At 32.7% G+C, this 18,753-nt stretch overlaps 2 protein-coding genes across 2 annotated transcripts; both read left to right on the forward strand.

Moving 5' to 3' along the window:
- Window positions 1–2,684: 2,684 nt before the first annotated feature.
- Window positions 2,685–3,361, forward strand: LOC111394206. Its single transcript, XM_023019968.1, has 3 exons — window positions 2,685–2,848; window positions 2,931–2,942; window positions 3,049–3,361. Exons 1-3 carry the CDS (start codon window positions 2,685–2,687, stop codon window positions 3,359–3,361), a joined length of 489 nt encoding a protein of 162 aa, XP_022875736.1.
- A 10,669-nt stretch (window positions 3,362–14,030) lies between these two features.
- Window positions 14,031–15,156, forward strand: LOC111394207. The gene is made up of 2 exons (XM_023019969.1): window positions 14,031–14,793; window positions 15,071–15,156. The coding sequence occupies exons 1-2, from the start codon at window positions 14,031–14,033 to the stop codon at window positions 15,154–15,156; spliced, it is 849 nt and encodes a 282-aa protein (XP_022875737.1).
- The last annotated feature ends 3,597 nt before the right edge of the window (window positions 15,157–18,753 follow it).

Genomic DNA, 18,753 nt, shown 5'->3' on the forward strand with positions numbered 1-18,753 from the left:
TAAACCATTATATTCTGGTATCTTACATACTGTATAATGTCTCTTAATCCCATGATGCTCACAGAATTCTATGAACTTTGAATCTGTAAACCTAGTAACATTGTTTGATCTGAGGCATTTCATACCTCCCTGATTAGTTTTCTGCTTCAACTTTCCAGAGCTTGAACTTGGTAAAGTGACTTGTACTGCTTGAATACATCCAAAACTTTATTAAGTAATCATCAACAAAACTCACAAAATATATATATCCTCTTTGTGATGCTATCCTTAATGGCCCATAAACATAGTTAATAGTCATCTTTGTGTTGTTGTTCCCCAATAACATAATACTTGTAGAAATCAAGATTGTATGTTTTAACACCCTTCAATATGTTATTCTTATGAAGCTCCAGCATACCATGCTGACCCATATGATCCAATCACATATCCACAAGACTTTATTCCCTGACTCGGGCTCTACAGCAAGAACTCCACATATCAATATTCTTTGCAAATTTCTTCTCCTATCACAGTCATGATAACTATATTTACCTTCATTACTTCATTATTAGACAAATTACTAAACTCTTTAGAGTATAAAATATCCAATGATGTTAGTTACTTCCTTACATTCGGCATATGTCTAACATCACATGAAGTTCTAACAATACCATCAAACATTGTAATTTTGAATTTCCTATTCCCAAAATTCTACAAAATACATCGTTCCCCAATAGAACAGAACCAAAATTTACTAACATGTAGGTGTCAAACCAATCTTTATTTATTGATTGATAAGTGCATTTTATACACTTATTTCATTCATTAAACTAGAGCAATTTTTGTCATTTAGGATGAATTGATGCTTAACTTAATACATATTTCGTTTGTTAGGTGTAACTCAAGGCAAAAAAATGAAATTGAACAAAAGAGCAGGAAATTTGCTAACTCAAGCTTAATCAAAAGTTTGGGGACTAAATCGCAAAGTACCAAGAGTTGATTCGGACCTAATGTTGATGATTTAAGAAAAGCTAGAGGATATTAAATAGTATTGGAGGATGAATGATGAAGAAAATGTTAATATGAACCAAAAGGAACGAAGAATGAACTATAGGGACCAAAGTGCAACACATGAAAAAATTTCACAGTGGCACGTGCGTGCAAGCCAATACTCTCACATGTGCACGGGCTTGAATTTCATATGCAAAATATAGAAGTGATATGCGGCGTGCATGCAAGAAAGTATACCGCGCGTGCATGCATTTTCTGAAAAAAATAATCAAGCAAATTCAGTTTTTAACACAAACTCTTACGAAAATAAAATCTATCATACTACTTAACCTAGAGGGATGAACAGAACAGCGTTTTCTTCTTCGAGAGGGAAAAAGAGGATTGCAAGGAGAAAATCTCAAGAGGCAAAGATCAACAAAAGCAATTGCAAGAAGATTGACGATGATTGGGGGAAGAATTCACGCAACCCAGCTAGTTTTTCCTTTTGTTCCCTACTTCTTCTCCGTGTTCTTTATTGTGTATTTTAGCATGTCAATCAATTCCATTATGAACTAGACTTCAATCCTAGCGATTTGATGTAGCCTACTTAGACACATTTTAATTCCTATATAAATATTTCAATTAATCTTTCCGGTTATTTATTTATATTGTTCTGACATAATGCTTTCAATTAACTGGCCACTAATTGATTGATTTGATGCTTTAAATTTTGATGCTCGAGAGAGTTAAATTTAGGTGTGATCTAAGAATAACATAATCTAGATTTTGAGAGAAAGTGCGGATCTTAGATGTTAATTCCACTTAAAGAACTAGGCTCTTTGATAATTTCTATATGTTAGTTTGGAATAGAGATATTGGAATTAAAATATAGAAATAAATTTTATTTGGTGCTCGAGAGAGGGAAATGGAATCAATTTAGAGTTCTTGTTTATAAATTTTGGAAAGATTGATAGAAATAGTTATAACGGTTGTAAAACATCATCGATAGTACAATGGAATCACTCCCTAAGCATTCATAATTTGATAAGAAACTTTATAAATTGGTCTTATTCACTTTGCATCGTTCATCCCATTCATTTTAATTTAGCAATAAAATATCGTTTCAAAAATTAATTGTCTAAATAAAGTGAAAGTTAAAATAATTATAGTACTTGATAGGATTCAAATATCAATCCCTATGGGTTCAACACTCTTACTCTACTACTATATTACAAAACTTGATACCGTACACTTATGGTATTAAATCACGTTACATAAATCGTGTGTCAAGTTTTTGGCGTCGTTGCCAAGGATTGATTTATTTGAATTCGATTGATATTATTACCAATTGGCTTTCATTTTAATTTGGATTTCTATCTTAACTTTAATTTTTTTTTTTTATCTATCTTGTGTCTGTTTCTAAAAGCTTCCTTGTTCTTATTTTCAGCTATTTTTGCGAAGAGCTAGAAATCTTGACTCACTACCTGTTGATCCTGAACCAGAACGTACATTCCATCTTCTAAGGGGTATTCAGAGACACAATCATACAGCAATGGTAGAACAAGATCTACTAATGGCAAATCAGAACCATCAGAATGGTCAACAATGGGCTATAAGGGACTATATCGGACCAATTGTCAACGAAAAATTACTTCGGTATTGCATGCCCAGCTATTACTGCTAACAACTTTGAACTGAAACTAAGACTTGTACACATGGTGCAACAGAATCAGTTTGGAGGAGCTTCAACAGAAGAACCAAATTCTCATCTGGGGTCCTTTCTGGAGATCTGTGATACAGTGAAAATGAATGGCGTTACCGAAGTTGCAATCCGACTTTGTCTATTTTCCTTTTCCTTAAGAGACAAAGCTAAAGCATGGTTCCAATTATAGCCGTATGGATCCATCACAATTTGGGAGGGGTTAGCACAAAAGTTTTTTACTAAATTCTTTCCACGGCAGCGCAATTGCGGGGTGAAATTGGGCAATTCCAACAGTCAAACATCGAATAGTTCTATGAGGCATGGGAGAGATATAAAGATGTATTCAGAAGACGTCCTCAGCATGGTTACCTGGATAGGTTGCAGATACAAACCTTCTATAGCGGTTTGAATGGTCAGACACCTATAGTGGTAGATTCTGCAGCAGGGAGTGCATTATTATCCAAGATTCCAGATGAGGCTTATGCATTATTGGATGAGATAGCTACTAATAACTATCAATGGCCGAGTGAGCGTCCAAGTGCAAAGAAAGTTGCTGGCCTTTATGAGGTGGATCCCATTACCTCCGTTACAACTCAAATGTCATCTTTCACTAATCAAATAGCTGCATTGACTTCATATGGATCGCAAAAGAAATCAGAATCTATTCTGGTTACATCCACTGCATACTAGAAAGCTGAAAGAGAGAATTAACAACTTCAGTATATGAACGATCGGAACTTTAATCAAAAGGGAACGAAAGCCATCACAAGAAGATATTTTAGGAACCTTCATTTCGGAGACCAAATTGAGGTTCAACAAAGATGAGGCAAAACTTGACAAAATTGAGACTCATATGACCAACTTAGGGGCCACAGTGAAGAATTTGGAGGTACAAATTGGTCAGATAGCAACTGCGATACAGTCCCTACAGAAAGGAAAATTTCCCAATGATACGGAGGTCAACCCAAGGGAACACTACAATGCTATCACCTTAAGGATTGGTAAAGTAGTTGACGAACGCAAGCCTAAAGAGGTTGTGGCACCTACATCGGATCCCATACTTGTAGGAGAAAAGCAGACTGAAGAGCAGAAATCTGAGGTAGAGACAAAAAAGAAGATTTATAAACCTTACTCAATTTTATTTCCAAACAACCCACCTATCTTGAAGCACCCACTACCATTCCCGCAAAGGTATTTGAAGAAAGAGTTTGATGAAAAATTCGCAAAGTTTTTGGAGGTCTTCAAAAAAATCCACATCAACATCCCCTTTGCAGAAGCTTTGGCCCAAATGCTTAACTATGCCAAGTTCTTAAAGGAATTGATGTCAAAGAAGAAAAAGTTGGAGAAGTTCGAGATTGTTAAGTTGATATAAGAATGTAGTGCTATACTTCAGAAGAAACTCCCTCACAAATAGAAAGATCCGGGCAGCTTCAACATCCCGTGCAATATTGGTGGTAACACGTTTGATAGGGCATTGTGTGACCTTGGAGCTAGCATAAACTTGATGCCCTTATCAGTGTTCATAAAACTGGGTCTTGGAGAGGTAAAACCCACAACCCTCACCTTGCAACTAGCAGAAAGATCGATCACATATCCTAAGGGCATTATTGAAGATGTATTGGTGAAGGTTGATAAGTTCACCTTTCCGTTGGACTTTGTGGCATTGGACATGGAGGAGGATGAGAAAGTACCATTGATTCTTGGTCGAACTTTCTTAGCTACTGGAAAAGCATTAATTGATGTGCAAGGAGGAAAGTTGACTCTACGGGTTAATGAAGAGCAAGTAACTTTCAACATCCATCAAGAAAAGAAAGTCGCAGAAAAAGGAAAAGTTGACATTTGCAAAATGATCCAATCAGCTGAACTAATTGCAAGAAATAGAGGAAAAGGAAAATTACTTTATGATCCGTTAATGCAATATATGACAATCAGTTACTCGGCAAGGGATGCATCTACCGATGGTAATGACTCAGGAACCAAGAAGGTGATGGATTTCATCTTAGCCCAAGAAGCTAACCCACCTGACAAAAAAGAGAGCTATGTGGATAGGCCTTTGAAACCTCCAAACATTGCCAAATCAAAAAAGGTCCTGAAGGCCATACCGGGATCTAAATCGTATAAGGTTGTTCGCCATTCTACAATGAAGAAGAATACAAAGCCAAGGGTAAAGCTCGAAAATAAGAGAAATGTGCCACCTAAAGATTCTCCATAGGCGTTCAGTTAAGTCTAGCTAGTGACTATAAAGAAGTGCTTCTTGGAAGGATACTCAAGCATTCTTACATTTTCACTTATTTTATTTTATTTCTTTTAAATTATAGGATTGTTTATTTTATTTCAAAGTTTTTATTTAGGAATTCATCAATCCTGTCCGTCCCTCTTAGGTCTTTGAATAATCAAGTTGGTTATTGATGCTCGAGTTAAGTAACACTTGATCTATGAATTTAATATCTACATTTTGAATTTTTAGGAACATGATGTCATGGAACAATCAAACCAACATTAACAAGGAGAAGTTGGATAAATCTCAAGTTTGTGAGGGAAAAAGAGAAGAAGCATCCATCAAATTCAACATCAGAGCACCAGACTGTCATTGGCAATTCAAGGAAGACTTCCTCCTTTTCTTTTAATTTCACATTGGAGACAATGTTCAGTTTAAGTTTGAGGGGAGTGTATGATAAGTTGTCTAATTATCTAATTTTTTTTTATTTTGTGTGATTTGTGTGCATTTTTTTTAGTTGTGTGCATTGTTAACAAAAATTTAAAAATCGTGTTCTGCATGCTTGTGTGAGCTAGATAGTCTTGCCAACAATGATGTGTATTATTAAGAACATGCATTGGTTCATGAATTGTGGACAATTTATGTGTGTGAGTCAAATTTTTACTTATTCATGTGGAACGGAAATTATTTTGCACGTGAGTTGATTGTAGCATTATGCGTGAATAGGTGGATTCATGTTTAGAGGTTGGACTATAGAACTTAGATTGTTAAACCCAATGACCATTAAAGATCAGTATGCCCTTAAACAAAATCTAGGATGTTTGGAGGATTGCACTGTTGTGGAGAAAATTGGAGATAAATGTGGATTCCGTGTGTGCCAATTTTTCTGTAAACAATAGGAGACCAATAGGATGAAAATTGGGTGAAAACCTTAAGTTAGAGGTCAATTTTCGAGAATGAGTGTTTAATAAGGGACATTGCACTAATCATTGCAAAAAAATAAAATAAAGTTCCCAATGAGGATAGCTTTAATAATCTCATTGTGAATCGTCTCTTCATAGCATTTATGATTGAGTGATTAAGCCTGTAAATGTTTAAAACCTAGTGCCCTAAAGTCATATGATTTGGGAGTTATCGTCTAAAGCTCGCTATAGGGGTCATATAGAAAGTTTAAGGGAAGGACGTCCGCACAAAGGGTGATAAAAAAAATGCCTTACTTAAGCCCCAAACACTCATTTTAGAGGATTTGACATGTTGACAAGAGGTTAGTAACTTGGTTAATTCTTAGAGGTTGAAGCAGTCAAAAGTAAGAAAAATCCTCATTTGTTGACATGTGGAACTGTAATCAGTAAAATCTAACGAAACTTGAGTGATATAAGAGATTAGTATTGAAGATTAACCTTAGATTACACCATGGGAAAGAGAAAAGAAAATAAGTTTGGGGGTCTGTGAATCCCACAAGTGAAGTAAGGAAATAGTTGACTTTTAAGGTTGGGAATTGGATCAATTTATTCTTGTACATTGTTGCACTTCTCTCTACACACACACACACACACACCTGTTTTACATTGAATATGTAAGAATTTTAGCTTGTACATTATAACTTTAAAGTGATTCATAGAGTCGATGTTATGGCTTCAATCCTGAGCAATGAAGGCAAGATATCTAATGAAATTTGTTTTAAGTAATTGTGCATTTTAGCTGTGTTTGTGTAAATATTAATGATTTTATTTGATCTGGCCTTTGTTTGAGGACAAACAATTGTTCAAGTTCGGGGATATTTGATAAGTGTATTTTATATACTTATTTCATTCATTACACTGGAACAATTTTTGTTATTTAGGATGAATTGATGCTTAACTTCATACATATTTCATTTGTTAGGTATAACTCGAGGCAAAACAATGAAATTGGACAGAAGAGGGGGAAATTTGCTAACTTAGGCTTAATCAAAAGTTTGAGGACTAAATCGCAAAGTACCCATTGGAGGATGAATGATTAAGAGATGTCAATATAAACCGAAAGGTACGAAGAATGAACTATGGGGACCAAAGTGCAACACATGAAAAAATTTCATAGTGGCATGTGGACACAAGCCAATACTCTCATGCGTGCATAGGCTTGAATTTCATATGCAAAATGTAAAAGTGATATGTAGTACGCACGCAAGGAAGTATACTGCACGCGCGTACATTTTTCGAAAAAAAATCGAGCAGATCCCTTTTTAACACAAACTCTTATGGAAATAAAATTTATCATACTATTTAACCTGGGGGACAAACAAAACGACATTTTCTTCTTCGAAAGGGAAAAAAGAGGATTGCAAGGAGAAAATCTCAAGAAGCAAAGATCAATAAAAGCAATTGCAAGAAGATTGACGACGATTGGGGAAAGAATTCACGCAACACAACTAGTTTTTTCTTTTGTTCCCTACTTCTTCTCCATGTTCTTTATTGTGTATTTTATCATGTCAACTAACGGAGCATGAAAGTTCTGATAGTTTTTGAGAAATTTGGAGATGTGTGTGTTCGGGTTTTCATGAGGCAACCCGTAGAATTGCAGAGTATTACTCATCAAGTTAATCCAATCTAGCCTAATCTAAAAGTTATTCACCCCAAAGTCTGGATACAAGATACTAGAACGCATGGGGGTGCTGCTATAGGTGTCAGGAACATTGAGACTGGTAAATCTCCTTCACTTATTTCCATTTGCTCATGTTCCTGTTTTGGTGGTATAGCTACTCTTGTGGCCACTTGTCCAATTGGCTGAATAGGAATAGGGAGTTGTTGAATGTCAGCCATTTGATGTTACTATTTTTGTTTGTGTTCTTTGCATCTCCATCTGAAGTTACTTTCTATTTCTGAATCAAACGGTTCAAGATCGCTGCCTTCTACACGGAGCATACAATAAACACAATTTTTTTTAAATAAAAGAAAATAAACAAATTAAATGACAGTTAAAAAAAATTAAGACTAAAAGTAATAGTCCCCAACAACGGCGCCAAAAACTTGTCGTCAATTTTATCCTGTAAGTGGACGGATCGTAACAAGAGTAAAGTGGATATTTTGAGTCCGGATTATCGTTCTTACAAGAACTATACTTTAGTACTCAATTTATTATTCCTAACTTCTATTTGATGAAAATAAACAAAAAAAAAATTGATTGAATGTGATTTTTAAATCCAACTACTAAAAATTTGAATGGATGCAACAAAAAGTGATTTAAAATTCAATTGGTCACCTTTACTTCTAATATTGAGATTCATAAAACTAAAGTAGTGTTCAGTCGAATTCTTCAATGGTATTCAATTTACCCCTCTCCGGTCTCGTTGAGCTTGTTTAAATAATTCAACTCCATATCTCTATGCGAATCAATATTATTTAAATGAAATAACAATTCTAAGAAATCCTATAAGACCGTAGCAATTAATATAGGTATCTCTACAAGTTATATTAATTTATCGAATTTTAATATGTGGTCTAAACAAGAATTCGCATCTCTACGTAATTATTGTTCACGAAATCATTGAATAATTTGCCAAAAAATTCAAAGCATGAAAAACATAATTAAAACCCACACATAAAATATAAAAGAACAAAGAGTCTCAAATAAAAGAAATAAAAGTCCTAAATAGATTACATTATTTGTCCTAAAATTAAATTTAGCTACACATATTAATAAGAGAAAAACAAGAAATTATCAAGAAATTCATCACCGGATTTGTAGTAAAGACGTAGAAGAAAAAGTAGAATTCTTACACCAAGATCTCCTTCCCCTTTCAAATAATGCTTTAAATCTTCAATTGCTTGGTGTTTTCCTCCTTTGAATTTCATTTTTGATTCTCCAATTATGTTATCTTGCCTCTCAATGTATGAAGAATCCCCAAAAGTGTGAAAAAGATGTATTTGTAGGTGCCTCCTCCATTTTTGTGGAAAGCAAGGTTTTTATGGACATCAAAACAACTCAAAAACACGCCCTAGACAATCCCAGCGCAACGCGTAGGCGCTATAAGTCAGCGCCTAAGCGACGCGAACAAATTTAGAAGTGCTATGCATGCAGCGCCTAAGCGCTGATGGTAGCACCTAAGCACTATGATTGCAACACCTAGGTGTTGACTTTCAGGAAAAAATCAGAACGTAGCGCTTTGGCGCTATCGTCAATTCGATCGCATTGCACAACTTTCAGTCCTTTTATCATAACATTTTCTCCCGATATTCGATCGAAGTGATTCAAGATGTGATGGAAAGCTAACTCAAAGGGATAAAATTTTCCTTTTATACTATTTTCAAATTCAATCAATTGCTCTGTCAAAAGTGGGTCTCAATATGAGTCTAAAAATGATGCATACATTTCTTTGGTTGAAACTTGATGTGTGATCATAATTTGATTATATTTCATCCCTTTGATGACTTTCTTTATTCAATTGACTCCGAGGACTCTTGGATCTTTATCATGAGGTCCGACACAACTTTTATAATTTGCACTATAGTCCTCGAACTTTGGATCTCTTACAACTTAGCCTACTTTCTCCAATTTTGTCAACTTTTGCTTATTTCCTTTAATTTCTTGTATCGTCATTGAATTTTACCTATTCAATGTAAAATGTAATAATTTAGACCATAATTCATACGAGAAGTAACTAAATATCATCATTTTAAAGAATTAAATAGGTGTATTTTATACACTTATTACTTATATACCCTTATGACTTTTGTCTATTTCTCAAAATTTTATTTCTGTGTTTGCTACTTTAGGATGTTGCTAATAACTATGGTTGTTCGGCTTGATGGGATATATTTAGGAAAGCCTAACTTGAAATTAAGGGATTCAAATAGGAAATGATGATATTTTATCTAACACCTCAATTTATATTCACCTGCCAGACAATTGTGTTAACATTTTGAGTTTGTGGTACAATTGTGAAATTGATTAGAAAGTTTAGTATTTTTTTATTAATTGAAGGGTTAGAAATACTCGAATTGGTGTTACAAAATATGTTCGGGTATAGCGAGAGATATATTTCCTCTTCTAGCTTCTAGAGGTGCTATATATCCCTAATAGGTGTATAGTGTTGTTTGATCTTAAATTAACTCACTTGTTGCACAATCCATTTACCTATATGAACTTGGAGCTGTTGAGATAAATATAATTGATATTATATTAAAATTTGGTCAAACCCATCATTTTCAAGTGGGAAACATTGGAAGAAAATGGGTTGACCATATGGCTTATCCAACCAAAATTTATAAGAGCATATTGGAGGGAAAAGTTGAGGAAGCTGAGAAAATTGAGTTTCATTTTCCACAACCCATAACTCCCATATAAAATTTTCACAACAAAAAAAGAACTTTAAAAAATCAAATGAATGCATACAAATTCGTATGGCAATGTAGAGAGAAATATACATGAGTGTAGTGTCTCGATTTTGGAAATATATCATCTTTAAAATGGTTCTTGGATTGTGGCCATCAAATTCCTTCCTTTATGATCAAATTTCTGACCAAGGAATGAACACAAACAAGTTTAGAAGACAAGCGAAACAAAGGCAAGTGATTAAACCTCGTTTCTATGATTTCAAGTAAGTTTCACTATTTGGAATTCCAATAGAAGCATGCAAGCACATTTTACAATAGTTAAAATAGGTCAAGTTAGCCTTAGTGTTAGGTCCAACGCCAAGATTGTAGCAACCAAAAAATTTTATAGATAAAAATTTATTTATGTCGTATATTATATAAATTCCTATTTTATTTGGGTCTAATAATTAGATTTTCACATATCAAGATTTAATATATCAATATTAGGTTTGTTGGATAGATCATATTAAATCATGAATTTTAGGCTCGAGAAAGAGTTAATTTGGATAAGTTAGGCCAAAGATATTGTAGTTCTAAGAATAGATGTTATTTTAAATTGGTTTAGGATTTGGTGTAGTTGGAGCCACTAGTTTCACGTGTAGATATATAGGAATTCTACCTTGTAGTTGTAATTGTAGTGGTTGGCCATGATTCTACTTTTGATTTGATAAGTATTAATTATATATATATTTTTATCACAATCATGTACACAAATCACATCATTATTTGCTTTATCAAATTTTTTTAGCTTTATCCAATTTGGTGGTACACGTCTCTTTCATCCCAATTTCACCAAAATTCTATTGTCTTTTTCAACTATAGCATTGGAAATATAGTTTGCATACATCGAATATTTTAATCACGTATTTTTTAAAGCGAAGAAAATATTTTGAACGTGCTTCAAATTTTTCTAACGAAGTAAGATACTTTAAGTGCAAGCATTTTGTTTCCTTATGTGTTTATGTTCAATAAAACATGCATGGATTGTCAGTAGACGTTCGTTTTTTTTAAGAGATACGAAATCTTACGAGATTATAAGAGGACCTAAGATGGGTGTGTCTCTTGGTCACCGATATCCTCCAAAAGATCAGATGGTAAGAATTATAATTTTTATTGTTATATACATGCATGTATATTACTGAGTGTTTTCTAATACCCATTCTTACAAATTTTTACAGGTTTTTTTGGGTCGACTGGAATTGTGGAAGGGCGGTGACGAGGATACCAAGTGGATCAAATGAAAAGAAAACTAAATAAGTTTGCCGTTTTTAAATTTACCAATTAGTTTAATTTTGTTCCAAACGTGTTATTCGAATTAGTTAGGAGTTTATGTTATGCTTAGATAAAATTTTCATATTTCAAATTTAGATTTATAGATGTTGCAGTTATGTGTTTAATAAAGAATTTTATTTTTATAGTTCCGCACTTAAAATAAAGAAAAATGAGTTTTTCGTGACGTTTCGGAGTTCATAGAAAATTGAGGCGTTACAGCTTGATATCAGAGCACGGTTTAACTTTTCTGTAGACTTGTTTTTGAAAAAAAAAATTCTGGAACAGTTCACGTGAACAGTAAAAATAAATATATTTTTTTTTAAAACAATGTTACGTGAACAGTACCAATACAGTTACTGTTCACGTGAACAATAAAGACAAAAAAAATTTTGTTTTACACGACATGACAAAAGTTCTAGGATTTTAAATATGATGTGGCATACTTTGAATATTGCAATTTTTTTTAATTTTTTTTTTGTTATAGATTTTGTCTCATTTTGTAGTAGTTTGGATTACCATTCATATCAATACCCATTTATTTTTATTTGTCTCTTTATTTTGAAGAATAAATGATTGTTTGAATTGATTTCGAGTAGTAGTGGTTTAGAATTTAAATTGTTATATTCATGCCTATGGTTTAAATCTCACATGTGATAAATTTTATGTGTTTTAACTTTAGCCTTTGGGGATGTTTTAAAAAATGGACCTTTGAAAAAAATTGATATTTTAAGAGATTTCAAGTTCGATTTATTGTTTGAATTTTGTTGAATTGCGTAATTGCAAAATTGAAAGGTTTTGTCAAAAAGACCTAAACTGTTTAAAAAGAGTTTGAGATTTAAACGGTCCGTCTATGACCCCCTTCCTCATCTGAAAGCCTTTTAATTGTGTGTTATTCAAATTAACAAGATGAAAGATAATATTTTGGACAATTCTAAATTTAAGAAAATTCAAAATTTTGAAACTTCTATTTTGAAATTTTTTTTTATTAAAAGATATATACATGTACAGAAAAGAGGGAGTACATACCTTAATTAATGAAAGATATATATATTATAATAATAAAATGGGATTTTGTAAATTTTTTATGTAAAATGGGATAACATGCCTTAATTAATATGTAATTGTATACATACTTTGAAACCAACCTTTCAAATGTTAGCCCACAATTACCTTTAAGTATATATTAATTTTTATGATATAAGTTAACTTCTTAAAATACTACGTGGTTGTTATATATAGCTCTATTAGTACTTATGTGTTATTACTATGATTTTATTTTCAAGAATGTATATGTATGTATTATATGTTTGTGTTCAAATAATCATTTATAACGTGATTTTAAATAACAATACTATTGTTAGGAACTTTTTTTCTTCACTTTTTTCTATTCTAAGAAATTCATAAATAATTATAGTCAAATTATTTAAAAAAAAGAAAAGAAAATAGGGAGTTTAAAGGATAATGTAATTTTTTTAAAAACAAATAATGTTATAAGAACACTTTGCACGTGGCGCTCACCATTCGACTACTTTCCAGTTGATCCCAAGTATGAAATAAATCCGTTTCATTCTTAATTTCTAGCATGTTTGTGAGTCATATTTCTGCATGTTATGAAATTTATAAGCATGTTCAACTCGCATAATTAAATTGTCATTTTTTTTTCATTTTACTGGACTACCATTTACGCACTGGAAAAAAATAGAAAATAAAATAAAATATTCATAATGCAAGATTAAACATAATTGAACTTATACTTGTCACATGATTAGGATGACTAGGAATTACCCAACATACCTCCAGCATGCTGAAATGGCCATTGAGAATTACATAAATTATGAAGTAAGATGGGAGCGAACTTTTGTTGAACATGTCAAAGATTTCCTTTCTAAGTGGGAGCAAGCAAGATCGTTCAGATATAATGAGGGGACAGTCCTCTTGATATACCACCTTATTACCTTATAAGCACTATGCGACCTCAATGGAGGGACGTGGCTTACTTCGTGAGGGATATGGATTTTGAGTTGTATTTGGAAGAAGAATGGGATAAGATTGATTTTAAAGGATACTGTGAGGATATTATAATTTTATGGAATCACAGACAACAAGCACTAGCGACCGAGCCCGAACCCGAACCAGAGCTAGAGGAAGACCCTGAGGAGGAGTCGAAAGAGGACCGAGATCGAACCAGAGCCAAAAGACACTGAACAAGAAATCCAACCACAAAATTTCATTGATTTAGTTGCACATTCCGAGCCAGAGTCATGCATTACTTCGGATGATGAGATGCTATAAAAAGAAGATTTTTTTTCGACTCACTGGGATTATAAATAAGTGTTATCTATTTACTTAGGAAAAGTTTAATTGTTTATTTATTTATTTATTTGATTTTGAAAATTGGTCCCATGGTGCAAACACTAACAACCTCAACTCAATTGTAGAACAGTTCTGTTGCTACAAACTCCCAACCTTCGATGGCAAGGCAGACCCACTAGCAATTAAAGAATGGATAAGAGGAATGGAACGAATCTTCAAGCATCTATCTTGCACTGATGCTCAAAAGGTGTTATGCATAGAATTCATGTTAGTTGACGCTGCAGGCCACTGGTGGGAGTCAGTATCTCGCACTATAACAGGAGCACAACAATGTGCTCTGACGTGGACACAATTTAAGGATGAAGTATTGGGAAAATACTTTCCCCAAGCTTTAAGAGATCAAAAGGAGACAGAATTCCTTCAACTTAAACAGAGAAAAATGAAGCTTGAGGATTATGAGAGAAATTTTGAACAATTCTCGAGGTATGTACCACACCTAGTGGACACTGAAGCAAAGAAAGCAAGGAGGTTCGAACTGGAATTACGTCCTGAGATTGGTGGAATACTAGTATCCCACCAATTCACCACCTATAGCCGAGTATTGCAGACTGTCCAAGCAATCTCAAATAGGTTAGAAATTAATCAAACTCCCCAACAAGGGACCGACCCTTCAAGAAAGAGGAAATGGAATGGGTCGAATGAGGAGAAAGGAGAAGGACAGAACAAGAAGGCTAACTTCAGATCAAGTTTTGAACAAGTCGTTCCACCTTGTCCAAAATGCAAGAAAATGCATAGAGGTGAATGTTTGTTTGGGAAGCATGTATGCTATAGACGGGGTAAAACCAAGCATATTTCCAAAAACTGCAAAAAGGACCTTTCGAAGAAGAATGATGAGTCAGAAAGGAAGGGAAAGGCTAGAGTTTTTAATTTAGCCCAAGGACAGGCCACGGAAGACCCAAACACAGGTAAATTTCGAGGATGAAATTCTCTTAAGGAGGGTAGATTGTAGCAACCCAAAAATTTTATAGATAAAAATTTATTTATTTTGTATATTATATAAATTCCTATTCTTATTTGGGTCTAATAATTAGATTTTCACAGATCAAGATTTAATATATCAATATTGGTCTTGTTGGATAGATCATATTAAATCATGAATTTTAGGCTCGAGAAAGAGTTAATTTGGATAAGTTATGCCAAAGACGCAGTTCAAAGAATAGATGTTATTTTAAATTGGTTTAGGATTTGGTGTAATTGGAGCCACTAGTTTCACGTGTAGATATATAGGAATTCTACCTTGTAGTTGTAATTGTAGTGGTTGGCTATGATTCTACTTTTGATTTGATAAGTACTAATTATATATATTTTTTTTTTTTATCACAATCAAGTATACGAATCACATCATGATTTATCTTATCAAAAAAATTTAACTTTATCCAATTTGGTGGTACACGTCTCTTTCTTTCATCCCAATCTCACCAAAATTCTATTGTCTTTTTCAACTATAAATATAATGCAAAAGTCTCATCATTGACTACCAAAAATAAATACAATTCATACAGAAAAGAGAGAGAGAGAGAGAGAGAGAGAGAGAGAGAGAGAGAGAGAGAAAGGAAGAGAGAGAGTAGCATTGGAAATAAAGTTTCATACATCGAATATTTTAATAACGTATTTTTCAAAGCGGAGGAAATATTTTGAGCGTGCTTCAGATTTTTCTAACGAGATAAGATACTTTAAGTGCAAGTGTTTTGTTTCCTTATGCGTTTATGTTCAATAAAACATCCATAGATTGCCAGTAGACATTCGTTTTTTTAAGAGATATGAAATCCTACGGGATTATAAGAGGACCTAAGATGGATATGTCGTTTGGTCACCAATATACTCTATAAGATCAGATGGTATGAATTGTAATTTTTATTGTTATATACATGTATATGTAAACTGCACGTATTTTACTGGGTGTTTTCGAATACTCACTCTTACAAATTTTTACAGGTTAGTTCGAGTCCACTGAAATTGTGGAAGGGCGTTGATGCGGGTGCCAAGTGGATCAAATGAAAAGAAAAAGAAATAAGTTTGTCATTTTTAAATTTACGAATTAGTTTAATTTTGTTCCAAACGTGTTATTTGAATTAGTTAGGAGTTTATGTTATGTTCATATAAAATTTTCATATTATAAATTTAAATTTATAGATGTTGCAGTTATATGTTTAATAAAGAATTTTATTTTTATAGTTCCGCACTTAAAATAAAAAAAAAAAAGAGTTTTTTGTAACGTTTCAGAGTTTATAAAAAATTGGGGCGTTACAAAGATGGCATCTATTGTACTCAAATTTTAGGTCCATAAAGATAATCCAAAATGTGTCGGGTTAGTTGGTATCAAAGCATGATTGATAAATTTTTGAAAGTTTTTATTGTTGACTTTGAATAATAAGATAGGTTTGTAGCATGGATGGAGTGGACCTTAAGTTGACTTCAAATGAGGTAGGAAAAAAAAAAAAAGGATACGTAGGCACTAGGCAATTGTGCTGCCGTAGAAAAGAAGCTTATGTGCATTTGTGATGCCTACCTTCACAAAAAACAAAGGACATGCGTTGCAGCCTTGCAGACAAGTACTCTGGCTCTGGAACTTTCAAAAACTTGTTTGTCAAGATCTTATTTTGAGGTTTAACAGTTATCTATTAAACCTTTATATTTTCTCTTGCTTTGAGCTGATTGTTAATTTCTAACATTTTAGTATGATTAATATAGCTTATCTTTAGTTCAGTTAAGTTTAATGCTAACATTTCAATTAAGTTTACCCATTTTTATTACGTTGTCGTGGTTTATTTGAATGTTTAATTTTTATTTTTTTTACTATCTTAGAGAGGTTATTCATACTATTTAGATTGGTAAAATCACTCTAGTTCTTGTAGGACTTAGAGATGTACACTTAACCATGGTAGCCTAAGTTGATTAACTGCACCGTAAAATTTAAAGAAAATTTTCAATTCCCACCAAGGATATTCTATGTACTTAGAAAGAAATTGTGATTAAAAATTATACCTTTGACGAATTCCTAGAAAAATAGTTCTGATTTGCAATTTACAGCTGTCCAATCGTCCAACCTCCAAATAAAATCCACATAGGGAACAAGATTGAGAAAATCAGAATTTTTTTTCTTGTGTTAGCAAAAATGTAAAATTATATTCTTTACAGACTTTTCAAACGTAGAAACCTATTAATATAATCCAAGTGATTTGGCCCATCTAATAACTTAATTCGGTCCAATATTTAATTAATCTAATTATATTTAATTAATTAATTAATTCGGGCCTATTAACAAGCAATCCAATTAATTAATTGTTCAACACTTGTCAATTAGTTAATTAGTAAATCTCATCATTCTAGTTTTCCTTTTGTGTGTGACCCATTAGATTTTCAATTACGATGCCTAACGACGTTAATTATTATTTTGATTCAATCAAAATTGTCATATAAAAATACCTTTTTAATTTATCACTAATTCACATCCGTTATTCTAGATTGACATCTACCAATATGTCAGGATAATATATATGATAAAAAATATCACATAGTATGACAAAATCAAACTTGTTTGTTTGCCATAAAACTATAATTCTTTTGTCAATATGATCCGATCAATTACAAGATATAAATATGTGACAATCTCAATTATCGATCATATATTTCATTTCACTATTAAGTCAATATAAATGGAAAATTTCTTTTTCACTTATAAGTACACTTTGGCCAAGGATTTTGATTTCAACTTAATTGAATGAAATGTAGATCATAATCATAATCTTATATTATCTAAGAGTGATGAATCCTCTATTAATCATTCACGATCTTCATATGATTCTTTATATACTTGAACGATGCCATAATATTGACCATTTGTAGAGCAACATCCAACATAGCTAAAGCATGACTACACTCATATAAGGCACTATATGACCTCAAGTCGAAGGAACAATTCCAATATTGAACATTGAAGATTAACCACTGATAATCAGATAGTTATCCATGTGGAATCTCCCTGATGGGTCTCTAATGTTCTATTTTATAACAAAACTTTCACGTGTTCATTTAAGTGTCACTATAGTTTAGCACATGAAATCAGCTACTTACTTCATAATTAAGAAATGACACATGTGATAGTCTATTCGTAATAACGATATCCGTATCTTGTTATTATTTACAACCATGGATGATTTAAAATTCAATCATATTGTGATTTGTATCTCACAATCATGATTCCTTGTGATTAACAAATCACTAAGAATTAAATCTATGGATTCTATTGTTTAATATAATTTATTAGAAAAGTAATTCAAATAAATAATAGATTTTACCAAATTAAATGCATTAAACATATTAAAAGTGTTTACAACATCAATCAGTTGGACCTAAGACACAACAGTTACAAATTTTCACTTGCACTAGATCGAATCATTTATGTACCTAATACCATAAGCATCTACATGGTGATCATGTTTAATGACTTTGTCAACAGATCTGCAATATTATCATCTATGAGAACTAGCCTATCTTCACGTCATTTCTTTGTATACTCTCTCTGATAAGATGATATAGTCTTAACACATGTTTAGATCGTTGATGAAACCTTGATTCTTTTGCTTGGACGGTGGCTCCATTGTTATTAAAATACAGAGATAATCAATCAATAATGCTAGAACAACTTCAACTTCATTAATGAACTTCTTGATCCAAACAACTATTTTGCTGCTTCAAAAGCAGCATTGTACTCGGCTTCTGTTGTTGAATCGGCTGTTATTTCTTGTTTGAAATTTTTCCAACTAACCGCTCTGTTGTTGAAAGTAAACATATATCTAAATCAAGATTTGCTATCATCCTTGTCAGACTAGAAACTAGTATCGATATATCCATGAACTCTTAGT

Source organism: Olea europaea, chromosome 5 (assembly GCF_002742605.1).
Source record: "Olea europaea var. sylvestris chromosome 5, O_europaea_v1, whole genome shotgun sequence".
In the NCBI taxonomy this organism is placed as follows: Eukaryota; Viridiplantae; Streptophyta; class Magnoliopsida; order Lamiales; family Oleaceae; genus Olea; species Olea europaea.

Coding starts and splice junctions, on each gene's coding strand:
- LOC111394206 (XM_023019968.1), top strand. CDS start 2,685: ATGGTGCAACAGAATCAGTTTGGAGGAGCTTCAACAGAAGAACCAAAT.
- LOC111394207 (XM_023019969.1), top strand. CDS start 14,031: ATGGAACGAATCTTCAAGCATCTATCTTGCACTGATGCTCAAAAGGTG. Junction 14,794..15,070: donor CACGGAAGACCCAAACACAG/GTAAATTTCGAG, acceptor AAATTGGTTTAG/GATTTGGTGTAATTGGAGCC.